The 19,889-nt window shown below is 31.5% G+C and overlaps 1 protein-coding gene across 1 annotated transcript; it reads right to left on the reverse strand.

The window, feature by feature from the left end:
• Positions 1–332: 332 nt before the first annotated feature.
• LOC124366915 (probable cytochrome P450 304a1) lies at positions 333–15,839 on the reverse strand. The gene is made up of 9 exons (XM_046823517.1): positions 15,680–15,839; positions 11,162–11,413; positions 9,613–9,773; positions 7,391–7,663; positions 6,648–6,765; positions 5,398–5,578; positions 4,181–4,298; positions 2,391–2,532; positions 333–631 (listed from the first exon to the last, which is right to left on the reverse strand). The coding sequence occupies exons 1-9, from the start codon at positions 15,768–15,770 to the stop codon at positions 450–452; spliced, it is 1,518 nt and encodes a 505-aa protein (XP_046679473.1). The 5' UTR covers positions 15,771–15,839; the 3' UTR covers positions 333–449.
• Positions 15,840–19,889: the final 4,050 nt, after the last annotated feature.

Here is a 19,889-nt window from a genome sequence, read left to right on the forward strand (position 1 = left end):
AAGTAACATCAAACGTGGCTTCTGAGTGATTCTGCCCTTCTTAGCAACCCGCCTGCCCGACCATTGGTGGTGGTTCGGAAGTCACCTTTAAGGCGTTGGTCCCAGACTGAGTGTTAGTGTTGGAGAGGGATTCTCAGACCTAACTTCGCGTGGTGAAATAAGTCATTTATACTTTACTAGACCTTACTTTACTTTAAAAATGCCGTTGTACTCGTATATTTTCCTACTATACTTGATTTTCGTATATTCTTTTGAGTTTTCATAATTACTAGAACAGTTTTTTTCAACACAAGGGAGACAAAGGGTATGCAATGACAGAAAATGATACAATATCAACTCACTATTTACAATTTATTAGTTAGCGTATCGTAAATACAAATATACAAATTAAGAGCAACGGAAATTATAAAAAAAATGTATCGCAGTGTTATATACATGATATCGACTGATTATCTGGGCACCATGAGCACTTCAAAGTTGTGGGGTATGATGATGGAACCTGTGTGGTAGTCTTTCTCGGTGGGCATAGGATGACCCTCGGGAAGTTCCATCGTGAAGTTCTGCACCAAAGTGGCCAACATCACCATCATGTTCTGTCGTGCGAACGTCTCTCCGGAACATACGCGTTTTCCTGCAATTAAAAATACCTTTATTTTTCTCTTTTCTGGGATAATATGATATATGATACTTAATGGATACGAAAACAATGAACAAGCTTCGAAAAACATTGATGGAATATTGCATTCAAATAATAAATGCTCTGTCTACTTCGGGGCCAATATCCTATAACCTATTATGCCCTTTGATCTATGTCTTGAAAAATAAAAAATTACATTTTTATAAAAAATTGATAACCATCATAAATTCAACTTGTTAAAGATATGTAATAATTAGCAAATAAAATCATTGATTTGTTATTTTTCTTCTGCTAAACAAAAGTTTATTGAAATTTGGAAATATAAAGAGTTTGAGTTCCTTAAATAAGTATTTTGTTTTCTAATTACATTCTATTATTCTGTTTTACTGAAATGTTTCATCAATAAAATTACTTTTTGGTTCCCGGGGTATGAGTGGCTTGAGTTTACGGTGCTCAACATAGAGATTTTGTGATTTATTATGAGTTTGTTTAAACGGGGATTTGAACTGATAAACTTTATTTCGAACACACTCAAAACACGTGTATAGTAATGGCTTCACTTACAATTTAAACTATACTAAACAGTACAGCTGTTACCAAGAATTGTGAAATGTTAGTACAGTCTTTCCGATAATTTTGAACTGGTGCACCGCTGTGTGAAATGTTTCTGACTAATCATCTTAACCATATTTTGAGCGCAGTTTTTACTAGAAAATGTTTTGGAAATAATAAAAAATTCTAGAGTATTTTTAATTTTTTTGTATATTGTTATGAATAACGGAGTTCTGAATTTAGCTATATTTTGAACGGCGCCATAAAGGCAGGGTACATAGCACAAAAAAGTAGCCTACAATATTTGTAAAATTCTTTACCAAGTTTAAACTTCTTTCAGCATACCTCTCAACATTTTTTATAATCGAAAATATGTTATAAGATTTATATGTAATCTTTTTTTTAAAACTGTACTTAAAAACAATGTTTATTACGAAACGCCTAAGATATACTTACTTACCTGAGTATATATAACTGAATACTTTTTTTCTTTAGATAATGGTTAACTGACTTAAGATAGTTTTAAAATTTGTATATACACCATATTGAAACGAAATGGAATATCAAACTAACTAATGCATTTGTTCCTGATATTTATTGGCAAAGATTTGGAAGAGAAGGTAAAATAATATTGGCATGGGATTTATATTACAAATCTACACTTATACGTAACTGTGCAAAATTTTAGTACACCCATATTTATTAACATTGATGATGAAGTGATGACTCAGAAGTTATTTATAAACGCTTTTGACGCATTTATCAATGTCCGGGTGCTTTCTAGTTTTTATGCGAATAACCAGAAAAGTTCAGTGTGTCGGGTCAGTGTAAATTAGGGAGATCCTACGCTCGCATATCGGCAAGCGGGAGAGACAGAGGTCAGCGATATCGATAAAGAAATACAATAAAACTCTGTAAGAGAGTATTTCACAAACAATATCATAATTTAAGTGCCTTATTAGTATGTTTGTGACACGAATATCAAATGACAAAGATATTTAAATTATAGTACTCTCTGCTATGATACTCCTAATGTGTTAAACTTGTATTGTATGGCAGATCACATTGCACTTCTTTGTACAACCTACGTTTAAATAAGAGAAAATATGACATAATATTAAGTATTAAACGTCAAATATTATTTTAGCAGCAAGTCCTTACTCATATTGTATAGTGTTAAATTATGCTTAAATAGTTTTACCCAGTCCAAATGGTAGGACCAAATCCTTCTTCTTTAAAGTCCCATCTTCCTCTAGATGTCTTTCGGGTCTGAATTCGTAAGGGTTTTCAAACAGTTTGTCGTCCATGTTGTTACTCCAGAGGTTTCCTAACACCATCGTATCCTGTAGGAAACAATTATTTTAATTTTATTAGTTAATTACCTTCAACTTGATAGCCTAAATGAGTTTAAAATAACGTTTCGTAAGAAATTAAAAATGGAAAAACTATCAATGGTTTTTTAAAATATTTTACATTATTCAGTTTGGTTGTGAAATTTTTTTTTTTTAATTTCAGAGTGGAAACCTTTAGAGATAACCATTATTAAGGATTTCAAAATGAAAATATTATCGATGCCTTCTTGAAATATTGTAAATAATACTGTTTTGGAAATCATAAGACCACCGCAAAAAATGGCCGAAGATAAGGATGTCATGTTTTAAAGTACGTATTTAAATAAGTACTTCAGAAATATTTTAGCCTCTCATGATAAGGTTTTTTACCATCTTCTAATTAATATTAAATTGCTGATAAACGGTGTGCCTTTAGGCATCATAGGATGCCACCGCCGGCCATTTGGGAAATCAGAAAAAGAAGAAACCTCTTTCTGAGTGAAAACTGTAAAACTCTATTCTTATTGTAATGTAGATATGGTTTGTTCTATATTTCAACATTAATTACTTATATCCGAGAACAAATACAGAGTATAATCACTCAAACTGATATTTCCCTATCGATCGATCAATAAAATAAACCTGTTGTTCTATAAATCTATCATCTTCCACCTAACTATTATGAATACATGGGTCAGGTAATATTTTCTTATATTGCCACATTTAAAACTACCAGATACTTAAATAAATGTACAATCAGCTTCTGCTATCTACATATAAACTGGCTACTTTCCTGAATTATTAAGTATATGAAAGGGTAATGTTCTTTTGGAACTACTATTTTATATATGAACACAATATACCATCCTCTTTATTTCATATTCAGACACTGAATATCTTCATATTGATGGCCGATGGTGATGTAGTTAATATGATGGAGTCAAACGCTCTGTTTAAACTGGTTCAACCCAGGAAAAATATGATCTTGGTAAACAATATTGTTTAATTATTTTAAACCTATCGATAGCTCAAATTTTTACCTCCATGATAACAAGCTTGATTGGACGTTTTACATGAGGAAAGCACATATTTACATATTAATTTACATATTTTTATTTTTTTATTTATTTGCGCACTCATTATTTGTGTGTTAAATCTATTTATATATTTATGCTTGTTGATATTTTGAATATTGTTTGTTGATCTTACTGTTTTGGGTTGTTCATAGGGATAGAAATTGTTCTGGCCAAAAATTTGATATTTAATATTTTATTATTTATATATTTATTTGTTAAAACTTAATATATTTATGCTTGTTAATTTTTTACCTCGTTTTTTGAGATGGTTCTTGTTAAAATCTGGATTGTATAAATAGTAGATTAAGTATATGTTATGGACTGATAGTAAGAGTATAGTATTTGTGTGCCATGGTGGAAGAAAACATAAAAATAAGAAAATAACATTGAATTGCCAACTGCATGTATATTTTGTTTAATGTATTGCATTATATTGTAAATAAGTCACACGTGCCTCCAAGCACCTGACTCTGTGAATGTATGTAAATTTTTGCAATAAATTGCAATGCAATTTTTGTAAACTCTGTAAACATAATCAAAATTGACTCTCCGACACTATTGTTTCTAAACTGACAGCTGTTTACCTTAGGTATGAAGTAACCGTAGAAATACGTATCCTCTGTGCAACGATGTGGCAGGGTCAGAGGACTCAGGGTTTTCCTCCTCAACACCTCTCGCATAATGGCCTCCAAATACGGCAAACTGTAGGAACACCAACGCTCAGTCACAGTTGAACGGTATTTAATACTTTCTAGGATATTATAGGTATAATAGGAAATTTCAGATGTAGGTTTAATGAGGAGACGGTTGGTTTGTATTGCATACTCATAATAATAGAAATAAGAACATTTTGATTATTTTTTCTATCCAAAGGTGTGTGTATAGAAGCTGTATGGAGCATTTTAGTACCTTATATTATTCATATTCATCACTAAACATCCTGAAATATCTGGAAAGAGGACCTTTGAGATTTTATTATTTCTAAAATTTAAAACTAATTGTGAATGCACGTCCCGAGGTAGTGGTTTCAGACCTCGATTTTGTTGTTCCACTGAACTGAAATTAACCGAAAATAGTCTTTTTATCATTTCGAAAGCGAGTATATTTAAAGAATGCTGAATCCAATATACACCATATATTCTTTTCTAAAAATATAAATTCTCATTTTGAGGGGAAATATCTTTCTCACAGTCTGTGATTATAAATGTCCGGCAAGAACAGTTTGCTATAAGAGGTTTTGCTGACTGGACTAAATTGAAAGACTGTATAAAATTTATAATTTTTGCATACATTATTGATACCCGGGAAAAAATTAAAACGCCTTTAATAAAAACAAATCCCAATATTATAAAAATTTAAAAGTAACGAAAGAGATTTTCTAATATAGCCTATGTTCCAGCCCACATTTTTCAAATACTTTGTTAAGTAGAAAATACAGTACAATGCAGTTATAAAAAGACATATTCTATGGGTTATCTGCGTTTTTTCTATTACGCCTCAGTTATATTTTTATTGATACTAAAAGTCCTATTCTAAAAGTAAACTATGTATAGGTCAATATAATAATATTTTGTTGAAACATTTTCCGTAGCCGTATCAATATTATGTATTTGAACTACACAACGCTTCAGCCTGGAATTTTCAAAATTCCTCGGATATAGAAATTTTGAAATTATAATTTTTTATTTTATTTCCTCTATAAATTTCTCTTCATGTATTTCAACCTTTTTGTGCAAACTTCATAACAGACTTAATTTTTATTATATTCTAATATATGATTTATCTTAGCAAGTATACTGACTTTTTCCTGTCGTCCAGAGTGGGTAGCCTGGAGCGCCCGACTACGTCGTCTACCTCCTGTTGGGCTTTGAGTTGGACCTCAGGGTACTCCAGGAACAATTCTACAGCGGAGCACAGCGTCGTCGCCTGTGTTATGGAGGCCGCAAACAGAGTATCCCAAATTGTCATCACCATCTGTTTGTCTGTAACATAAATACTCTGAATTGGTCTATAAGCATTTTTTTCTGTTAAGCGTATTATTAGAACTAAACAGTTAGCAGCTCAATCAAATTGAATTTGATTATTCACTTAGTATTTAGATACAAATAGAAACAAAGAATCAATAAATTTTCCCAATCCACTCATAAAAATAAGTACCCCTTATGTGACACAATTAAACATTGTCTAATGCAATAATCAACAAAACCAAATATCAAGTCGTTTTTTTGCGACTATAAGTTACGGAACTTTTAAGACTCTATTTTGGAAAAACCCGAGATAAAGGACTATACACTTAATTTTTTTATCATTAAGTATTAAAAACAGAGTAGGTTTATTACCTAAATGGATTAAACTATCCCATATAATCATAGTCGATAAGTATAGACCAAAAAAGTTAAAATAAATAATAAACTATAAGTTTACTGTATTTAATATTTGTTTAATGAATTTTAAAGAATAAGGGTACCTTTTTATTGTCAAGCAAATTTTAGGGTTACCATAAAGAATTGAATTGCAAAAATATTTATTATTTATAGTCAATGGACTGTTTGTGAGAGCTCCAAGGTTGAAGAATGAAACAATTTCTATGACCAGAAATATGACAAATAGAATTTCTGTACAAATGTCCATGCTGTTAATTTTGTTGAATATCCGTTAAGATTTCAGTGGTTCTTATTGAATCGTTAAAGAACTATGATGCAGAGCACTGATGATCGAATTTATAGCTTTTTTTAATAAGCACCTGGTTATTTCGAAATCTGATGGTGAGACGAAGTCTATGCAAAATTTTGACACGATTGTACACAGTAATATTTGCATTTATAAAAGTATAAGCATTCAAAACTTCGCATTCATGCATATTATATGAGACAGGCCTAATGACAGGTAAGATCTCTGTAGAGGAAGCAAAATCCCTTACAGAGGTATCGAAAACCTCTAAAATGTGTTGAAAACACGTATAGAGGCCTAGTACATGTTTTCTTTGTCAAGTTTAAGACACAACACTCTGCGTGCAGATGGACTATCAGTTTCTTCCATTTATTATATTACCTGAGAACCAATGTTGATATTCGGCGTCATCTTTGTCCTTTATCTCTTTAAGGTATGTGTCACAGAAGTCTCTAAGTGCATCCGGCATAAATGTATCTTTGTGCTCGTTCGTCACCTCCTGTTGAAACGTTATTTTGGATTAAATTAATTCAATTGATTCGTACAAATAGACAAAATTATTGCATATATTTTTATATAATAATTTATATAACATAACGCTCTCAAATATAAACTAAAAACTCATTAAAAGATACACTGGGTATGGTGGATGAAAATAATATCTTATGAAACTAACGTTGTATCTTGTAACTGTACCTTTTAAATTTAGTGTAATCACTTACGTCTGTTTTAAAAAACTTTTGCAATTTATTTTTTCAAAATTCCTGTATATTTTTTATAAAGGTTCTCTTTTAGTGATAAGCAGTCAGTAACACTACGTTTCGAGATCTGCAATCTGATCTCTTCCTCATGTGTTAGATTACTCGGTATGTCGGGCTAGTTATCCACCTGAGGAATACATCAGAACGCAGATCCTGAAACGTAGTTTTACTAATATTTTTATCACTGAACAATGGAAATCTCTTCGGGAAACCCAGTTCCTTTACAATTCTTTAATCTTCAAACATAAACTTTAACTATTTAACCTGTTCGTTGCTATGCATGTTATTAAGTTGAATTCTTTAAAAGGTACTTTAACTTTCCCAAAGTCTACTTTAATGCACCAAAAAAATAAGTTTACTAACTTGGATGAATTCCTTAATAGAGCCATTGAGCTTCACCAAGGCGGTATATCCGAAGAATCCGGGAGCAAAGTGGCGCACCCAAGGAGTAAGACCAATAGTCCCAGTTGTGGGGTCTAGATTCCTCGAGAAACTGTAGCAGTTGGATACAAACTCCCTTAGCCTCTTGTATTGGGGGGGAGGAAGGCGAGTTCCCAGAAACACCTGGAGTGCGAGGTTCGTGAAGAACGCGTAAAACGCTGGAGGAACCATCACCTTTCCATCACGGCAAACTCCCTGGATAGAGAACAGTCTTGTTTAGAAACAAAACTGGAAGTCTTCAAATGGTCTTTAAGGGATTAACATTCACTTATGTAAAATGAACATATTATGTTGAATTTATTACAGATATACCAGTCCTATACTATAATACTTTATCAATCTTAAAGTAACACATAAAAGTAGTATTGAATGTTGCCTACATTTATTTTCGTATTTGTAGTTCAATTAGGCATGAGAAGTTAATACTATTGTGGTTTTAAGAAACGAAACATAAGAAAACAGTTAATTGACCATTTAATACCTTCACTCCAACACGAATAAATTCATGCACCGACTTTAGGACAGTGGGAGTAGTCGGGGTGTCAGATACAGCTAACGATTAATGAATCATAATTTGATGCAATAAATTATGTTAATCTTTATTTTTAACCATGGGAAAAGTTGTATACAAACTACAACTAACGTTACAACTCATCGTATAGTTTTGCAATTTTGCAATTCGTTACAGTTAGCCAGTTATGAGCCTATTGGCAGAATACACCGTATCATTCGAATAAATAATATAGGAAATATAAAAAATCTATCATTTTAAATACAATAAAGACATATCATGCACCTCAATTTCTGGTTTAAATTATATACATTATATATAGTGAAGTTGAAATAAGTTGAGCATTTAGGAATATCTGACCTTTATAAATGCTGTTATTGTATAAAAAATCACTATAAACTATATTATACTAAACTAGTGTCAGAAAAGTGACCTAGATTTTGAAAATATTACTAAATATATACATTTCTGAAAACTTACATTTATCGGAGTAGGTATGGATGGAAATTCAGTAACTTAAATGAGTTGATCGATAAACATATACTTCGAACATCGAATTTCAGTGTCTGATGGTCCAATGGAACGAGATCAAATGAATATCAGAACAAGGATTTTCCCAAAAGGTGATCGCTGGCCTTGGTCTCAGTTTTCTGTATTCCCTAACGCGCTGCAGTTCAATACAATGAGATAAGAGTTTTTCCAGTGCATAAAAGAAACAGTTTTTGCATTTTATATAACTTAATATCCAATCTTATCTATGCTTCGATTCGTCCTAGAATTTCTTAGTAGCGTCCGAAACAAACTTCCTGAAGGTTTCAAATTTTTAAGAATTGTTCAAGACGTACACCAACGAATTATTTTGTGATCTGGGGGAAATATTCCAAAACTGTAATGCCCAACGATACCTAGCTAGGTATATGAAACCGTAGTATTGTTGGCCCCTATGAAAAAGTAAATGGCAGTCTATGGTAGTAGAATCTCTTATTAAATACGATTACCAATACCACAACTGGCAATCTTTGCAGTTAATAGTTGACCACTTCGTAATTAAACTCGTTACCAAAAGCGCAGTGTAGCGGGTACAACGGTTATCGCAAAGTACTGTATCTAGATCAAGCTACGTTGAGCATGGCTGCTGCTTGAATGGGTGACCGCTGAGCGTTCCTGTCTGTACAAGCAGCCCACCTGCCCGGCCATTGATGGTGGTTTGTAAGTCACCTTTAAGCCGGTGTCTCCATGTTAAGTGTTAGTGAGGGCTTCTTAGCTCTAACTTCACCTGGTAAAAGAACACGTCTTTACTTTACTCGAATATATTTCAATTGAAGCAATACTTTATTGCAAAATTCAGAACCAGGGTTGCAGCATGTGTGTTTATGAATCCCCTCCACTAAGCCCCGCTACGCACTTCATAACTTTTTTATTTGCAGCATTATTTAGATTCGCTTACAATTAAAAAAAAGTTATAATTACAATAATACCGTAATAGATTATTAAACTTCCTTTCAATTTATGTTAGAGATACACTTTGCACAACTAAAATTTTACTAAAGTTTCAGATTAAATCGAATCCTGAAACCCTCAATGGTTCGCGTCTTATTTTGTTTTAATGACTAAAGTAAATGTACTTAAGTACCTCCTCGTTTTTTGTCTGAACCAAATCAATGAAGTCTCTCAGTTCTTCTTCCATAACCTTCTCCAATTGAGGACTTCTTGTGCCAAACCCAAAGTCCCTAAGGTTCCTCAACATGAATCTTCTCTGTTCCGTCCATCGATGGCCGTCGACGAAGGTCTGACCTAAAAAAAATCAATTTTGTATTTGTAACAATTTATACTGATAAGTCTGGACAATTTTTATAATCAAGCGTGTCCGTTGACTGATTGGTCTACTGGCCTTTCTAAATAGAAAACCGTAGTAATATCGTTAGGAAACTAATTAACTCTAAATTGAACAATTTATTGCATATGCGGTAAAGCAAAATGTCGTTAGTCGTTAGCTCTAAGCCCTTAACTCTAAAATTTAATATTTTCCGGAAAAAAAAATCTTATAAAATTACAAGTTAGGTTTGCTTATGAAAATACAAGAATATTAAATAAAGTAGCCTAATATATTGATATTAAGTTCAAACCTTTTTATTATAAAGGTAATATTATGTTTTACGATAAAACATTTTCAAAATGTTGGTACGTTTTACGTTCAATTGCGTTTATTCTGCAGATTAGGAAACCATAAACAAACCGTATTGGATTTTTGAAATTTGTAGTAAGACTTTCCAAAAATATTAATTTCAGACCGTGCTGGAATTGGTAATTATTGTTAATAATTAGGCTATATATATATATATATATATATATATATATATATATATATATATATATATATATCACCAAATTATATTGGTTTATAGTAACTCAATTATAAAATATCTTTATATTTATTGTAACTTTTTGTTATAGAGGTAATATTGTAATTTTCTCTTACTATTGTTATCATTCTGACCTAAGCAGATAAAACATATTTGATGTAAAGTTTTGATACGTTTTAGGTTAAGTTACGAATATTTTTATTCTGAAGATTAAAACACCGTATTTGATTTATGAAATGTTGTAGAAAGAGTTTCCTACAATACTTTGACTTCAGAGCATGTTTCGATTGACCTAACTTAAGTTGGTATTTTTTGTTATAAATAGCTAATATATACTATATGCTATCAACTGACAACCCTATCTTTTTGCACGTTTTACATTCCATTACTTAAATTCTATAATTTTAAAATGCGAAAACAATCTGTATTGAATTAGTGAAATGCTGTAGTAAAAGCTTCCTTAAATTCTTTGACTTTAGATCATGTTTCGGTTAACCCAACTTAAATTTGTAATTTTTATTAATAATTAGGCAATATATGTTATGTACTATCGACGTATAAACCTATTTTTTGGTTCGTTTTACTTTCAATTACTTTTATTAGATATATAAGTTGAAAATCTGTAAACAAACCATATTGTATTTTTGGAAATTGTGTAGTAAGAGATTAATAAACTTTAGATCATGTTTCGATTAACTTAACTTGAATTGGTAATTTGTGTTAATAAGTAGGCAATATATTATTTTATATATAATATATTATGCTGATTACTATCAATTTAAAGACACGTGAAAGGATCAATATTATAACCAAACAAACCTCGGGTAACACCGTCAGGGTCTCTCATGTCTGTGACGACGGACGTCAGCCTGCCCTGCATGTTGGGGTGGTTGAGCAGGTCCCTGACGCTGTTAGGGCTGCAGGCTACCACGGCAGGGTAAGGGCCCAAGTACAAGCCGAGTACTTCAGTCTTGTAGCGGCGTGCCATCCAGTGCATGGCCAAGTGCGGGTACTTGTAATTCTCCGCCAGCAGCTGGAGGTAGCCACCCCATATCGGCCAACGGTACGGTCCTGTCAGAAGTGAAAATTTATACACAATATCTCCAGGGTTCAAACTCCACCTGCCGTGAATTATTATACTACTAGTTCATTTATCTATGATTTAATACTATCCTAAAAGTTATAGTATAAGAGCAGTTTCCCAATTCGCAGTGTATAGGCACATAACCTGGGGTATTTATCGTTACACCAATTTCCTATAAGGAAAGAAGAGAAAATTCAAAATGGGAGCATTTGAAAGGGTTCAAAATATAAAAAGATAAATATTTTGCTGGATACAATTAGTTTACTATACTTAGTGCCATTTATGAGACACGTACTTAAATGTTAAATTAGCGCCACGTATTAGAATTGATGATTCTCAGTTTCTGTATCTAAACAGTTTGGTCACGTTATTTATATATCTGAAGGTCGATTTTAGGCAGTGAGGAAAGAATACTTTAATAGTGAGGAAGAGACTTTGTCAGAGGGATATAATCTGAGCTAGACTATCTAATACCTTACATATACACATTTAACAAATATACTACACTACCGATATTTTTTACTAAGATGTTTATACTTTTAATCACACACACACACACACACACACACACACACACACACACACACACACACACACACACACACACACACACACACACACACGCACGCACGCACGCACGCACGCACGCACGCACGCACACGCGCGCACGCACACACGCGCGCGCGCGCACACACACACGCGCGCGCGCGCGCACACACACACACACACACACACACACACACACACACGCGCGCGTGTGTGTTCTTTTTGTTATAGCTTATCTTGACTTTGTTAATATTTATGATTATTTATTATTGTTGTTATTTTGTTTATAATTTTACTATAGTTACGTTGTTATATCTATGTATATATATATATATATATATATATATGTATCTGTTATTTATCTTTATGCTTAATTATCTATTTAATGGGAACTATTTTGGTGGAACACTGGACTGGACTAGATTATATTTGAATGTGTGGATATTATTGCATGTCATCTTGATTGAAACAAGCACAATGTAATTGGGTGGGTAACCTGTATTGTTGCATGTAAATAAAATAAATAAATAAATAGAGTGACCACTTCGTACTCTCGCGTAAAGCATGGCTCGGAGCCGAAATCAAACAAAGATGGCGCCCGCAACGCATGTACTATTGTCGACATACGAGCATGAAACGAATGACACGCAACAGACAGTCTGCTCATGCTGTAATTATATTGATGTTATTGTAGTGCTTTAGTCCGTGTTCCGATTTTCACGTGAATATTGTGTCATTATACTGAACAGTATTCCGGGTAAAGTTCTAATATCTGGTAAAATTTTAACTTTTTGACTTATATGTTTCTTATACTGTTCTTTAGTTTAATAATTTTGTTTATGCCCTATTATTTCGTGCAAAATTGTTTAGCTCTTATAACGATTTAATTTTCTTAGTAATATCATAGATATTTTAGTGCTCGAAATGGGAAAGGACGTCGTTTTAAACGCACTTGGGGTGAAGGCTCATTAAAATTATGAGAACAAAAATTTGGCAACCTATAGATTTCCAACTTATAGCTACTTAAAAATCTTGTTTAGTGAGGATAAGGTTCACTCAGATGTTTAAGTGTCTTTCATACACATAAACATATACAAATTACGTATAAAATATTAATGCAGTCATTTAATAAAATCAATGATTTTAGTATATTTTACTCAACATAAATATTCTATAAATGTTATGGCCTTTCTTCAAGTAACAGAAAAATTTCTCAAAAGAGATAAAAACCGCCATAATGAAATAACAAATTTTGTAATTTATACATTATAGTTTTATCCTCAACAAGTAATCTATTCGTTAGCTAAGGGAGCGTAATTTATATTCACGGCACTTGAGAGATCCTAATTATATATAACTCTTTGATTTCAAATATTTTTAATTATTTTTTATATTCCTTTCTAATCATTATAACACCCTATGTTTTACCTGCGCCATATTTAGTGCATCAGGAACAATTCTATTTAAAATATCTTAAGTCAATTAGTCTTTCTTGTAATTATTATTACAGTTAAGGTACTTATCTCATACAATAATATTAATAATAACAATAAAGACCACCAATAACCAATAACCACAAAGCAAACTTAACTCGTAAATGACGGCATAAACGATCGTACAATTTCTTAGTTACATTTGTTGCCGTATAGAGGTGCTTAGCTGCACAAGCCGTCTATTACACCTTTTATGCTTTTGTATAACAACTAACTTTTTATTCTCAATAAAAACTATATATAAATCAGCTGACTCTAATATATAAAAAATTTTATTTATATAAACTTTGGACTGTTTTTTTCAAACTTTCTATTATACAAATTGTTAACAAACGAGAAATGTTGCCGAGCAACTTTGTTGCGTCAAGTTGGAAAGCTAGTCGTTAAGATTACATAAAAATATTATATTTAATAATAGTTTGTGGGTAAAAACTACTATACTATTTTTCACAGAAAACCATATCTGAGTGACAGATTGCAAAATTCGAATATCTCATGGCCATTCTTAACAATGTCTAAGGACGATGTTAATAAAGCGAGTGGATTAGAATTTTGACACTCCAGCCGTTGTAGTTTTATCTGTAATCACATCCAATATGGCCGACTTGGCTTTAAGTCTTATATACGGTGTTTTGACGAGTGGCCACTCCGTTTTATACTTTACTCCCTGGTTTTAAGGGTGCCAAACAAAAATAAATATCGGATAATATATCGTTTTATGTTTCTGAGTTTTTTAATATCATCGCATCTCTGTCAAAACTAGCAAGGCAAACAATCGACATCTTTCTTAAAAGTAATACTCTATCGTGAAAAACAAGGGCCAGCGTAGGAACAGTGTAAATTTGCTTTCCGACCTGGGGACTATTAAATTGGTTTATATAAAATACTTAACCTAAAAAACACATTCTAGTAATTGTACAGTCTCAAAAAATAGTCTTATTTGATAGCTTAAATTTGGTCAGGTTTTTCAATTATTTATATGTAATTTTTCAACCACTTATTCTAAATAGAGAGAGGAGAAATTCTGTGGATAACTGTTATTTTCGTAATACTTGAAATACGTGATTTAAATAAGAAAAGAATTGAAACGTTAAAAATTAATTTAGGTTCAGACTTTAAAAAAAATCACTGTCCTTATGCACATACACACTCTTTATTATTATTAAATACAAATGTTTTATATTATGTGTCATTACTGATTCATGGAATCTAAGATTTTCAGAAAATTTAGAATTAGTTCGTAGTATTAAAGATTGAAATTTTTTCATGTTATCAGACTTGTGACTTATAATAATGTTTATGCAGATTTATCATAACTATTTTGATTGATTTTAATGTAATAATAAATTTTCAACTTTCTAGGAATCTTGTATTCCTTTTGTTTGTAACAAAAGTCCCCTTTCTCCAAAATACTAAAACACTCATTGAACTCTGAATGCATTAAAAATTCTTCTCGGAAACATTTATATCAATTAATCTATGATTAAAACACAAAACCAATCAGTAAAGTCTTGAAATGTTTCACAAAAATAAAAAAATAAAACATTTTGATACCCCTATTCCCAACATTTATTCGTTTATTAGATTTTAAAACAAAGATTTAACGACATTTTGATAGCTATAACGTAACAAATTAATTTATTGACAGATAAAAATTAATAATTTTAACCCATATCCAATGTAATATAACTTACATGTTAGCAAAAATCCCAAACACTTATATTATCACTTCTATAAACTGTACATAGCACATTTTTTCTTAAATTTGAACTGTTCAATGCTTTAAAGATCGAATAAATAATATCATGGCCTTTTAAAATATTAACTGTATCCTAAATAAATTTTATGGGAATATACATATAAATAATACATAAAATATGCAATTGAGGATGTGCTTATTTAAGAAAAATTTAATACTGTAAAAATTATAACTAAAATGGATAAATCTAATAAAAATTACATTCCTTAAAATAGGGGGTTTAAAATGTTTTATAGTACATTGAGTTTTACTTTAAATCTGTTAGTTCTCACTGAGTGTTTCAAATTTGGAATTTAAATTATACTGTACAGGTAATAAACCATTGAGGTTTCAACAAAAAAAGTTCAAGTTCATAATACAAAATGTAATCACTGTAAGAATGAGTTTGCAAGTCTCGTTTTATATAGTATTGTATTACTGCAAAATTAAATTTATAATATTTAATAATTTCTTACCAGGGGGAAATTTAGGATGCGGTTTACCAAACAAATATGTGAAACACAAGTATATAAGTAACGTAATAAAAGTGAACAGTACTAGAAACATATTGACTAATAAATGGACACACCGTTGACACCAACTGGGTCACTGGTAAACTAGAACTAAACCCGATCCTTTATCCTCGGCCATATTAATAGGCGAATCACAAAAAGACCAACGGTAAAGGTTATCGCATGTTTGTCCGGATTGAAGTATACCACTCACGTGCTAATTTACGAGAAAACAACCGTAAAAAAATATAAGAAGTGCACCAGGCGCCTGATTGTACCACACACAGCTGATAGCAGCATTTAATGTGTCAACCTTCTTATTGTAGTCCTAATCTGTTGTTTCCTTGACTTATTGGAGTTCAGCATGTGAGATGTATTCATCCGCGGAAATGGTTCTTCTCACAGATTGGCCCGCGTTGGTCTTTGATCCGACTCCTTGTTATTAGACAGCCATTATCTGCCAATTCCTATAGAAGTGACGTCATAGCCCGAACATATCTCTTCCGGCCACTGAACGTTCTAGGCCACCTTTCAGTAATTGTTGTTCTAAGCAGTAATTGTCAGATTTTCTGTACATCATCTCAAATCTCTCAACTTTAGGTAAGAGGTAAACTACTCTTGAGGTAAACAGTCTCTAAAACACTCGATCCCATAATGTTCAAAAGGATAATCTTTTATTTATGGATTATAGACTTGAGCCACCATAGCTTCCTTGGTATTCAATGGTTGTGACATTGCTAACAATTGTTTTAAAGTGAGAACCTTAGGTAATGATGTATCAATAGAGAAATGCTTCCTGCACTCAACCCAATTTCACTTTAAGAAACCATAGCCCTTCTCGTTTAAACAGAAACAAAGTAAGAAACCTGCCCTGAGATTGGTAATTTCAATGTTAAAAATTATCAATTTGTTACTATCCCGCGATATCTCAAGTTCAAAAAATACCTGATGGTAATCATTACATCATTTAAACTGACTAAAACGAGTGGTAAAAACTACTTGAGCATTAGCGTTTTCCTATTTATTATAACCCCTCCTGATAGAGTTGAAAAAGTTAAAAAAGTAATATTTATCTGTTACATTATTATAAAATACATATTTATAATAATTATTTTTAATTTAGAAACCGTATATGCCAATGTATGATTCAAATAGTTAATAATACGTACTGTACACATTAATTTTTTTAACTAACTAAAGTGAATTAAAGGTATGTTATCATAAAAAAAAACTTTTAACAATGAAATATAAATAAGCCAAAAAAGTTTGATTATTACTTTACATTTTTAGATAGCTTAATTTTCTTCGAAATCAAATTGTTTCCAGGCATAAGCATCAGAGCATGTCAATTATATGGTTTTCTTCTTAGAACATAAATTCATTTTGAGGATATTAAGACTACATTTTAAATATCTCTCACACAAAATCTTATAACATTTAGGTATATTTCCAAGAGTGGCTGTCATATTGAAATTACAAGTAGATTACTCACGGTTTTGGTTACAACTTTATTTTAAAAATAAAAGGGATATCAGAATAAATAAATTGTAAATAACTAAGTAGAATTTTATTATATTAGAAAGTATGCTAAATTAACATATATAGAAAGACTACCTCAACATATACGACACCATATTTTGATAACTTTATCTTTGACTGTATACTTTTATTATTTCAATACTGCTATGCTACTAAGCTGAAATGTGAAATAGACTCAAAATTTTGCATGCTACCTTAGAGAAGCATGTTACATGACTCTTAGTTAAGTGTACTACTATCGTGTTTTAGTTTAAAAAATGGTTCATTAGAAAACCCGTTGTACCACAAATATTTTACTTGTGACAATCAGTCTGTATGCACAATATCTCGAAGAATATGTAGTAGATGCAAGAAATTTTGCATCAAACTTATTTTCTACGAAGGCAAATCGAGTTGGATGATGGTATGGTGAGTTGGATATACTTTCCTAGAACTAGTCTGAGTTTTAATGAAGCCTAAAATATCACTGGGTATCTTGATAACAGTTATTAGTTTTACACATTAAATTTTCCTTACTGCTATAGTACCACACAGAGAGAAGGGAAAGTTCGTCTTTCTAGCTTTCTCTCTATGTGGCTGGCCACATGTGAGATATCTACTGTATGAAGGAAACAGGATTTTTCCGGACATTTGCCATCGTTCAGTGAAACAAGAAATCAGTAACACTACGTTTCGAGATCTGCAATCTGATCTCTTCTTCAGGTAAAGAACTAACCTAATACATAATTACAAACTAGGTTAACTAGTGTTACTGATTTCTTGTTTCACTGAACGATGGCAAATGTCCGGAAAATTCCTGTTTCCTTCACAATCCTTCCATTGTCAAAAATAACCTTCAAACAAAGGATCTGCTGTATATCTGGGGACTTTCTTTTAGAATTTTTATTTTAATGTATCTTTATTTCTATTCAGATAGGAAATAAATTTTGAAACTTTGCATATTTTGCTATCACTCAGGTGGTTAACAATTCTCTTCTCTCCTTCTTTTTCTCTTCTCATATATCCGCTCGATACATCCAAACCCGAATCAGTTGCAGTTTTGAAATTATGCAGAAACCACAATTTATAAATAGGCAATATCAAATACAATAATAATACATTTCTTACCAAGGAATTAGACCGAGTATTAGCCGCATTATACTCTTGGTGAAACAATCTTTTATTATTTAAAGACTGAAATGACACGGAGGTTAATAAACTAAAATATGAATGTATCAATTGTATGTGGCAAAATATATTTAGAAATATTTAATGTGAAACCTGTACTTCATGTAACTTTTCTACATAAACAAGAATGAGTTATGTATTGTTGAATTCCTGACCATGGACTTTAGATTAGCATATATATTCCGCAATAGGCGTGTTTTATACTAAAGAATATATACTAATATTTCAGTACACAGAGTCAAATATGTTTTACAGATTGAGTAACATACACACAAACATACAGATATACACCATTAGATTTTATGTAATAATATACTTATATTGATGATATGCAAATGTAACGTGCCACTCTGTAGTAGCATACTCTTTACAATCATATTAATAACCAATATCACTTATAACATTATTGGTATAGATGAAAAGATTGTGATGTTATTATATTCTTTACAATTATATTAAGAACCAATATTAATTCATAAAACATTGATGGTACAACGTTGAAAATCTTACCAGAGATTATTTATTAGCAGCTACGTTGATATATCATAGATAAGATTTGAATATTCGTAATCTAATAACTTTGAGGATGTTCCTGTACATTTTAAGGTGCTCTAAATTAGATTTTGCCTGTGTGCAAAATAAACTTTAAGTAATTCCATTTTATAGTATTAAATACAATATAACAAGGAAAGTACTGTCGCAAATTGTTGGAGTATACTGTTAGGTTATCTAGTTATGGATGACTTGTTTAAAGCATTTTAATTACACTGATAACAGATTTACTGTAGTCAATAAGTAATTGTGGATGTATTTATGTTAGCTCATACTGCTTCATGGTATTGGCTGAGCGTTAGCGAAACATATCACACAAGGGACTAAACTAATTTAATTTCTACCTTCCTGTCTGTCCACACGATATCTAAACAACGAATTGACCTGCAGACTTGAAATGTTGCCACGGCTTCATATATACAGGGTGAGTCAGAAATATGGTAAAATATTTTAAGACGTGATTTTAGAGCTAAGAGTAACAAAAAAATGTTATATAAAGGTAGGTCCGGAAACGTTCCATTAGTTAGTAATGGCTGGCGAAAGATTTTGCTATGTTTTCAGTTCACCTGATGAAATTAATCGATTCTGAAATGTTTTGCTCTTACTTTTCTAACTCAAATAAGGTTGAATTTATAAGGAAAAGCACCTGAAAAATCAAATAAAAACCATTCTAGAGGTTGTAGTGTGAACAGTTTTTGAGAAAAAGTATGAAATGAACCAAAAATCTAATAACAAAAATACCGTATTAAATGTTTGATGTCCAATAACATTGTTAAATGACCAATACAAAAATAGTTTTTCCTTATACTTATTGTAGAGAATTTAAGTTCGATAACAACCATAATAAGCAAAGTTAACTAAATGTGTAAACAATTTATGAAATTGACTCCTCGCGTATTACAATACACAGCAAACT

Source organism: Homalodisca vitripennis, chromosome 7 (assembly GCF_021130785.1).
Source record: "Homalodisca vitripennis isolate AUS2020 chromosome 7, UT_GWSS_2.1, whole genome shotgun sequence".
In the NCBI taxonomy this organism is placed as follows: domain Eukaryota; kingdom Metazoa; phylum Arthropoda; class Insecta; order Hemiptera; family Cicadellidae; genus Homalodisca; species Homalodisca vitripennis.

Excerpts from the sequence above, each read along its gene's own strand:
- LOC124366915 (XM_046823517.1), bottom strand. The coding sequence starts at position 15,770 with ATGTTTCTAGTACTGTTCACTTTTATTACGTTACTTATATACTTGTGT. Across the intron at positions 11,414-15,679 it reads GCATCCTAAATTTCCCCCTG|GACCGTACCGTTGGCCGATA; the intron begins GTAAGAAATTAT and ends CACTTCTGACAG. Across the intron at positions 6,766-7,390 it reads CTATTAAGGAATTCATCCAA|GAGGTGACGAACGAGCACAA; the intron begins GTTAGTAAACTT and ends ACGTTTCAACAG.